Raw genomic sequence first — 10,225 nt, 5'->3', positions numbered from 1 at the left:
TCTACAGTTGGCCCTTCCTCCATAGCCTCTTTCTTCAAACCAGTGAAACGTGCCGACCCTGCTACAGCTGACCCTTCCACATCTGCTTCTGACAGTGCAGACGACAACGTCTTATCCTCGTCTGCACACTCAGTGGAAGATGAGTAAGGGCTGAAATCCCTATTGTCCCTTAGCCTCGGGAGGGATATCATCTGATAGAATACTTGGCGAGTGAGAGGTAAATAAAAAAGTTTTTTGTTTATTTCTTTTGTGCAGTACTTTACATTTTTTTAACGACTATTTTCATGTATTTTCATTTTTTGTAGGGGTGACTTGATGTGCTGGAACGCATTCCCTATTATTACATGTTATAATGGGTTCAGTATACGGTAATTTCAATTTATGGTAAGGTTTCCAGGAACGCATATGTACCATATAACGAGGACTTACTGTATATATATATATACAGTAATACTCCGCTTAACGAACAGGATAGGGGGTGTCAAAGCTGTTTGTAGAGCGGAAATTCGTTAAGTAGACATAATTTTCCCATAGGAAATAATGGAAATGGGGGATGCGTTCTGGGCTAGTCCCCAACACACCACATGGGTAAAAAATAATATATATATACATATATACATTTCTATTAGCTTTTTACAAGCCTTGCCCCCAAGAAAGGATTGTTTTGTAATGCATAAAGTAAAATCTTACATGAAATACCAAAAAATAAAGCAGAGATGATGAGATTGGCCACAGATGGCGGAGACTCTGGCGACTTGGTCGCTTCTTCTTCTTGTGACCTTTTTAGCTTGGCGTGTTGTCTTTCACCACGATATTAAATTTGTTTTCAATCCTCTATTGCCTGCTATAATGGATATCATATCATAGTATTCATATACGCTCATGCCATGAGGATAACCTGGACTCGGGTAGTGAGTGATAGTGAATTACTAATGAAATACCGCAGCATTTCATTAGTAATTCACTATAGCAGGCAATAGAGGATTGAAAACAAATTTAATATCGTGGTGAAAGACAACATGCCAAGCTAAAAAGGTCACAAGAAGAATCAGCAGCCAAGTCACCGGAGTCTCCGCTGTCTGTGGCCGATCTCATCATCCCTGCTTTATTTTTTGGTATTCCTTGTAAGATTTCACTTTATGCATCACAAAACAATCCTTTCTTGGGGGCAAGGTTTGTAAAAAGCTAATAGAAATGTTGTTTTGTGAACATATATGCATATATACAAGACAGTAACACCACCTCCAGAGGTGGTGTTCCCAGCAACCTCAGAGCAATCTCATCACTGTCCCTCCAAGTGTTCATGGAAGCCATTTCACGGCAGGAGGTTGCTCTGAGGTTGTTAAAGAATCTTGGATCCAGCTCCAGGAGTGCTAGAGACAGGCGGGAGCCAGACAATCACAACGAAGCTGCTGCGTTCGGTCCCTCACCCGGCAAATTCAAACCCAGAAAATTCGCTAAAATGGATGTGGTTGTACATTATGCGGACTTTTTTGGTCTAACTTTATATAGTACATTAAACCGAAAATTCGTTAGATGAACGTTTGTTAAGCGGAGTATTACTGTATATATATATATATATATATATATATATATATATATATATATATATATATATATATATATATATATATATATATATATATATATATATATATATAATAATAAAAATAAATAATAATAATAATACAAGTACACACTTGATTCTTTAATTTGTTCCACCAGACATGAACCATAAACAATAATTATTCCATTACCAACAATTAATATTGATAATTGGATAAATTAATATTGTGAAGTCAGCAAAATCAATGGTCAGAAATGTTCTGGAACTAACAATTACCAATCACTGAAATCATCAGTTATTACATTTTCATAGGATGTTTAACTTATATAAAAGTTTACTCATTGGGAAAGACTGCTCTCTATTCAAATGCACAATTAGTTTGTAACAAACCTTGTATACTTCCTCTTCTTGTGTATTCTATTGAAACAAAATGTCACCCTACAGATGGTATCACTAAAATAGAAGAATGACAAAAACAAGTATATTCTCTCCCAGTGACATTCCCTTTTTTGGAGGCAGAGTTGAGGATTGATCCAAATTATTAACTGATGGCAACAATAATGGTGAAGATGTGAAAGTTATCCTCCTTGTAACATATGGTAAAAGCACTATGATGTTCCAAATATTGAAGACATGTATTGTCATGGTTCTTACTTGGGTTAGTAGTGGCAGAGGAAGGGAGTAAAGGAACATTTATCTATGTCTCTGCAGATACTGCTTAAGATGAAAGCACATGTTAATCTAAGTAAAAAATGTTATAAGCACATTTGGATTTTGGGCCTTGTTTAGCTTTATGAAATTCAAGTGTGGTCAGAGGACAAATACAATGGCAGGGATGGGAGGATATCCACTGCAGGACTTGACACAATGTCCATTGATGATAGTGTGAATGATTCAATTAGCAGGCTGCTCTTACATTAATCACCAGAAGGTATCATACTGTAAGTCTCATAAGTGTTTTCAAATGGATTACCAACAGTAAATGAAGAAAAAGTCCACACAAGCACCAATTTCATAATATTCCCAGAGTAATTGAAAATATTAAACATCACAGAAATCTTGGAACTACTTGCGATATCCTTATCATATAATATTTTCAGCTCTAGGCAAGACCACTGCAAGGATGTACACCAAATTCAATATTCATACTCCCAATGTTCAATTACAGTATGTTTTCACATTTAATTGCTATTTTTCTGGTTTATGGGCACATAAACACTGCCCTTAAACTGACAAGCTGCCATGTCTCAGGTCCTGTCAGTCACTGTTACAATGAGTAAATTGAGTCCATGAGCTCATACAGGAAGAGCAGTGTAATATGCAATAGTCACTCTTCCCAATCATGTAGATAGTGAGTCCACGAGAAATTTTCCACATCTTTTCATCCTTACAAAGTCTACTCTCTGCTTGGTAATGAACCAACTTTTGACAGACAAATGTTCAAAACACAAAATATGCAATAAAACAAAATTCAACCAGACTGGCTATCAGGTATAAGGCACACAACCCCACTCAATTCAAAAGTCATAAAAGCATGTCATCATCTTACCTCATGGGAGCGGAACTTTGAATCATCCAGCTTTTTGACAGCATATTTCATATCCTCATAGCGAAGGAATTCCACCACCCCACTGCCATCCTTGTACACATCAGCATAGCAGACGTCACCAGCCTCACGCATATGGTCCTTCAAGTCCTGCCAGCTACCTGTAGGAGGCAGCCCTGAAAGAGGAAACAATTGCCATTAACATTATAAAACAATGTAATATAATAAATGACTCCTTGAGGTAAATGTATAACTATCATTCTTTCACACAAAGTTTAATAAGTGCTAGGTATACCATACATGTCAAATCATGCCAGTTATCAAATTCACAGGTATTATTGCATACCAATGCTAATTACATATTAACTAAGTATCAATACACTAATATTTTGAAATACTCAATGACATACAGGAAACTCATGCACACAAGCATGTATTAATTCTATCCATCTATAAAATATTTCCTTGAGGTTGCTGAAGCAGTTGTAAGACAAATGTAACCACAATATTTCAGAAAAACCTAAGCTTTATTATAAAATGCTAACACTGACATCTGTGAAAGTATAAGGAAATATTTGCATCATGCATGTTTCTAGTTGGAGAAAAATAAACATGTATGTAGTGTAAGTCCTCGTTATACGGTACATATGCATTCCTGAAAACCTTACCGCATATCGAAATTACTGTATACTGAACCCATTATAACATGTATTAATAGGGAATGCATTCCAGCAAGTCAAAAGTCACCCCTACAGAAATGAAAATACATGAAAATGGTCATAAAAAAAATTAATAAAAAAACACAAAAAAATAAAGTTATATGGTACATGGGTATGTCACTGTGCATCGTGATAATATCCACAAAAAAAAAAAAAAAAAACAAGTAAGGATTTCACTTGTGTTCAACAGGAAACGCGGGAAAAGACTGATTGTTGTTGTGACGTCATTCACGTCACACTTCCCATGCCACCCCAGCTCAGTGCTCACTGACAGCCAACTTTTGGTGAGACGTTCGGGCACTTTGGTCTGATGCCTGAGGTTTCCTGTTGTTTACATATTGGTTGTGGACACTGGGCTAGCTGGAGTGTTCATTAAACTCTCCACAGTGCTGTAAACAACTAAATATGCCAAACAATTGCTGTGTTTGGATGCAATAACACGAAAAGAAAAACAGCAGGTTTAGGCAGGCTTCAAGTTTCCCGAGGAGAGAAAAAAAACTCAGACAGCAGTGGTTTCAAGCTTGTTCCTGAGGTGATGTGTTCAATGTAGACAATGCAGTGATATGTTCCATGCATTTTACAGGTTCTGACTTCAAGGATGATTTAAAGCATCACCTCTTAGGCACTGAGACAACCACGAGTTACAGGCCACTAACAGATACCGTAGTTTCATTCCTTAATTTACCTCTAGGTAGGTTAAATTGATGAATTTTCTAAATGATTATTGTATGCCTCTGTACTGCTTATAGTGTTATATAGCCTATCTGTGAAGTGAAAGCATTACCAGTGTTATTTAGGTATAAGCCTACTTCAGTTTCAGCCCCAACTCGTTTTCGCTGATGATGTCAAATAATTTTTTGCCAAAATGTGTACTTTAGAATTAGGAATCTAAATAATAACATTAAGAGAAATAAGAAAAAACTTAAGTCATGCAAAGATCAAAACAGAAAGCTAATGAAACTGACCACATGAATGATATGTAGTTTATTTTTTCACTAGGACTATATTACCTGTTTTCCTTTGTTGCTTATATTATGATTAAGTGGACTATATTCAATAACAAATATTGAATATTTATGCTAACATTATGAATGGTGTGAACTTAATTTTTCTTTGTATTAAGACTACTGTTTGCCATAATTATGGATATATTGTGCTTACAAAACGCCCTTTAATATTCCATTTATTCATCTAATTAGTAATGCATGAAAGTAATATGTAATGCAGTATAAAAAAGAGGGAGGGGAAGATATAACAGACTCCAATGGTGGTCAAGTTAAACTTCAGTACTGTGAGTGGTGGGGAGGTGTGGCATGGATGATGTCACACCTCCTGCTCCCCCTTGATGGGCCCTCTCGGATGACATGAACGGATACCGTCTCTGTAAATTTTTCTTACCGTATATCAGGTAGTAATTTCCAAATACCGTAACTGTGAATTTACCAGATAAAGAAGTACCGTACATCGAGAACTTACTATATAATGAAATTCTGACACTCGTGCATACCTGTAACAAGCACTCTGTACTGTGAACGACGAGCTGGGGGTCCCCTTCCCCTGCCCCTGCCAGAGCCACCGCGTGCAGCCCCAGGAAGGCTGTTACGGGGGAATTCCACACGAAGGCGGTAGCCATCATAGTCATATCCATCACGTGAATGTACTGCATCCTCTGCATCCCTGAATACGATAAAGAATATAATTAAAAACTGCAGTACCCCTAGAGCAGGGATTCTCAACTTTTTTCTTTTTTTGTTAAGAACACTTAAGAGTACTTACCTGAACCCCCCAGTAATCTGACATAGAACAGAATGTTAATTTAGTGATTGACACTAAATCAATATGCAATGGTACTTCTAATGATATTATTAGATCAGCCATCTAAGTATCCCTGGAATGTTAATTTCAGTGACTACCACTAATTCACCACCAGAGCATCCCCAAACATATGGCAACATAGTGATGGAGTATTTTGGGGAAATACGCTAAAATACGTAGGGTATTTAAACTTTAAAGGGCCCCTGCCACGCCCACCACAGCCCAGTGCTTCCACCCCCACTCTCTATACCATAAATGATGGGATAATAAGCACGGAAAAAAAAAACGAAGTGGTTTCTTTGGTAAGGAAAGGTGGGCACTGGCAACTCAGTACTATGGCATACACAGGAACACACCCTCTCCCATTCCATTTCAGTGTCCATGTGACTGCGATGGGAGGAAGATGTATTGAGTATCTTGCCCGTTGTTTCACACCTTGCAAGCCACAATCCAGCCTATTTTACCTTCTTTGTTTGCCTTACAATGTCTAAACAAATGGTGCAAGGGGAAATTACTAGTTGTACCCACCATGCATGGATGGGAGACACCCTCGCCTTCGAGCGACTAATAGGGAGGCAGTGGCATAGTGGTGAGCGTGGGATCGGGCAGACGTCCACGCGTAGGCTCGAATCCCACCACGTACAGCCTTAAAACACTTTGCCATTTGTCGAGTGGTTTAAAGTTACCTACATATCACCATGATACCCAGATTCTAGGTGGTTACACTCAAGATGAGCTTGGGCGGTGATATGGGCCCTAATATGGGTACCACCATAAATAAAATTGCATGTGCCACTAATGGGCGGAAGCTGAACAGTGCTCCCCATACACTCTTCTAGTGTGCCTACAGGCGCTATAGGCCTTACCGGAAAAAAATAAAAATAAATAAAAAAATGAATAAACAAAAATACAAAAATTCATAATGACCTTCAAAATAAAAAAATAAAAAATTCTATGAGATGGAAGGTTTTGTTACACCACATACTTCATTTAAGTACCAGCAGAGTTGAAATCTGCCCTCCGGTGACAGTTTATAGCAATTTTTTTTTATTTTTTCCCATGCAGTTATTTATGCTTCGATTCAATTGTAACTACTAAACTAACATTGAGTAATAGTCATCTATCAGTCCAAAAAATATTACCCACGTACCTCTTTATTTTCTATTTTTTTAAAACCTAACCGGACGGTCCCCTTAAGCAATCTCACCCTTCTACATATGTGAACGGTCATACAGAAGTGTGTGTGTGTGTGTGTGTGTGTGTGTGTGTGTGTGTGTGTGTGTGTGTGTGTGTGTGTGTGTGTGTGTGTGTGAGTAGATTAAAATATGTCATCATCATGCATGTACTTGTGAGAACAAAAATACTGCTTTTCAGGGCAATTATAGTGTTGGCAGTTGCAGTTGGCTTGCACCTGTGTCATATTGCACCATGTTTTCTGAAGTTGCATAGTCCAAATTTTTTGGGGGAGCCCTGAATTATTTAAGTGGAGCTGTGGCCATATTTCAGAGCAACTGAAAATATATAGGCAAGATGGTACTATTATACTCTTAAGCCAACAGCAACATGGCTTTTGTTACCCTTCTCCACTTATAGAGCTTTTTATTCCGAGTAATTTGAACCCATTCATACCCATCACCAATTGTTTATAACGTTGACAAAAAATACAAAAAATTATCACTTTTTCGGGAGAATGAGTGACACCCGCCAGTGTGATGGTAACTCTGTTATGTGTGTTCGTTCATGTGCGTGTATTGTCACACTATTTGCGCACGTGTGAAATAAACGACAGTGATTGGTTCTTTTGTTTGAGCAAGCAGCCACGGACCAATAAAAATAATACAGAATAAATGCAGCAATCAGAATGGTTTGTGGAGAGAAGTGACTATTTGAATCAGTCTATGGAAGATGTCTGCCTGGGCAGGGTGTTGCCTTGATTATATCCACTGTATCACCAGATTTTATGAAGAGAAATAAGGTAATGACTCCATATTAATTCCTTAGCATTGTTAGTCAGATTAAGCTAGTTTACTTTGGTTATATCCGTTTTATTGTGTTAAAGTTAATTTCGTTCTGAGGAAAACATTATCAGTGGTGCATGTTGCCTCAACTAATAGGTAAAGTTTGCTACATTAGGTTAACTAAGTTAGGTTGGTTTGGGTTAAATAGATAAGTTGAAATAGGGTGGCGTTGCCACTGGTGAGCTTCGGTGGCGGCGATTTGAGAGGGAAGGAGTGGAAAAAAAAAAGTACCGATTTGCGACGGGAGCGAAGTGCAGATTCATTCAAAACAGGTCATAATCTACCAGAAAAAGTCTCATCCGGAAATGAGGTGTTGGTGTAATTATAAATTTGCTGGCAAGATAACACGTGCAATGGCCCATATGGGCTACCTGTGTGATGTTCACTAAACTGCATGAAAATAATAGTAGAACAATAAAAGTAAACACTATTACTAGGATATATAATGGTCTTAAAAATGGAAGCCTCTATATTCCCTGAGCAATAACACGCCTGATCGGCGCAGGCCATACACCTCACACACGGAATACCATAATATTAATGAGTATTTTATCAGTTTGTTGATGGACATCCACCTTATCTTATCCTGCATGATGTTACATGATATACATACATTGTGTGTTAATAATGTACGGGTGTTCTGTGGATACTAGGGCGCTGGGAACAGCGTCTTCTTAACAAAGAGCAGGCGAGGTCTCGGCGTCCCGTGTCTCCAGGATGTTCCCGCCCAGACCATCCGCTCTCAGCACACACCCCCACTATGTCTCAACTTCAATCTTTTCCCACTTCCACTGGCTAGTTTCACCCACACCTAGCTCATCATTCATGGTGGAGACACAAGCACAAGGGCATTAGATGGGTTACTCCCCTGAGTCTGCACACTAACCTTGGGTCCTCGAACTCCACGAAGGCGAAGGGTGGGCCGCGACGGTTCTTCAGATCTATGAAGACGATTTTGCCAAATTTGTAGAACAGATCCTCAATATCTTTGGTCCTGATGTCCGGCGGTAGGTTCCCCACATAGATGCGACACTCATTGTTGCCTCGGCCGTAAGACATGGCTGTTAGAGAGCGGTGAAGCACGCCGTCCTGTCCTTCCTGCTGTCTCAGAATGGCGTCTCTTCGCCCAGTGTTGCCAGGTCGGGTTGGTGTTAATGAGGCGCGGCAGCTTGGGTGGCGCGCCTGTGGTCCCTGTAGCCAAGTGGAATTTGGACCAAAATATTTTATACTAAAATTATGTTGATCTTCCCTGGGATTAACCACTATTTTTATTAATCTTAGATATGCTTTTTTAGATACCTGGAAACATCAATGAAATAAACATGTTTCATATATATATATATATATATATATATATATATATATATATATATATATATATATATATATATATATATATATATATATATATATATATATATATATATATATATATATATATATATATATATATATATATATATATATATATATATATATATATATATATATATATATATATATATATATATATATATATATATATATATATATATATATATATATATATATATATATATATACACACACACACACACACACACACACACACACACTGGTGACCAACAGACGACCGAGGTGAATTACACACTTGTAATTTGTGAAAAAAAATACAGACAGACCATCTCATACTTTCTTTTCTTTTGTTTTCACATTTTACTTTTTTTCTAATTTGAATATTTAGATTTATTAGCACGAATGAAACAATATCGTTATTCACCAGAATTTATTACGAAAGGAAAAGGAGCCTTATGTAGCCATTTCGGTAACTAGAAGAGAAGTTTTACATACTTGGCATCACTGCAGGAAGGTTTGGGTTTTGGCGGCGGGGCCCAATAAGGGGTGTCCGTTTTTCCAGATTCATTAATGAGAGAAATCCTGTCTTCTAAACAACATTTTAGAGCTCAGTTTCATACTGCATGTGAAATCCTGTATCGAAAATATTCACCTACCTTTTGTCTAAAATCTAAATACACATGCACACACTGATGCAAAACGAAAATCATCTTAATTGGTTGGAAGCAAGGATAGAAAAGTAGGTACACTCTAGTATATAATTATGCAATTACCTTCAGCTAATCGTTTGTTATAAAAAAGCTCAATAAACAAGAAAAGTTCTATAATCAAACGAAATAGTATGAGAGATTGAAGTACGATTGGGAGCTGATGCGATTGACTGCGTACATACATCACTCATGATCATGATTGGAAAAAAAAATAATAATAATAAATAAAATACTACTACTACTAAAACTAATAATAATAATAAAATAAATTAAATACTCTTATACCTATGGTGGTGACCATGATTATCTGGTAGACTGTCAAATCATAAACACAAATCTTTAAATACAGTATTATTATTGTTATCATGCATAATACATTAGTCAAAGGAACTGCAGTAAGATCCAAACAAATTATAAGATAAATTCCCACATTACAGAGCAGTTGGATTGCTTTCTGCATTCAGCAGTGCAGATGCTGTAATATCACACACCGAGAGAGAGAGAGAGAGAGAGAG

General features: G+C 37.3%; 1 protein-coding gene across 3 annotated transcripts in view; it reads right to left on the bottom strand.

Annotated features, from left to right (window-relative positions):
* Positions 1-8,808, bottom strand: part of LOC123498883 (serine/arginine-rich splicing factor 1B-like) — a 17,859-nt gene extending 9,051 nt beyond the window's left edge. For all 3 annotated transcript variants that reach the window (XR_006672831.1, XM_045246398.1, XM_045246399.1), the window contains exons 1-3: positions 8,552-8,808; positions 5,340-5,509; positions 3,117-3,289 (exon numbers count right to left, since the gene is read on the bottom strand). Coding sequence is in view for 2 of the 3 variants with exons in the window: in XM_045246398.1 (XP_045102333.1) it covers positions 3,117-3,289; positions 5,340-5,509; positions 8,552-8,724 (516 nt within the window). In the remaining variant the exon portion in view is untranslated. The remainder of the gene's footprint in view (positions 1-3,116; positions 3,290-5,339; positions 5,510-8,551) is intronic.
* Positions 8,809-10,225: the final 1,417 nt, after the last annotated feature.

This window comes from Portunus trituberculatus, chromosome 48 (genome assembly GCF_017591435.1).
Source record: "Portunus trituberculatus isolate SZX2019 chromosome 48, ASM1759143v1, whole genome shotgun sequence".
Taxonomy (NCBI): Eukaryota; Metazoa; Arthropoda; class Malacostraca; order Decapoda; family Portunidae; genus Portunus; species Portunus trituberculatus.
Note: the sequence above shows the minus strand (reverse complement) of the source record. Positions and strands in the feature narration are given on the sequence as shown.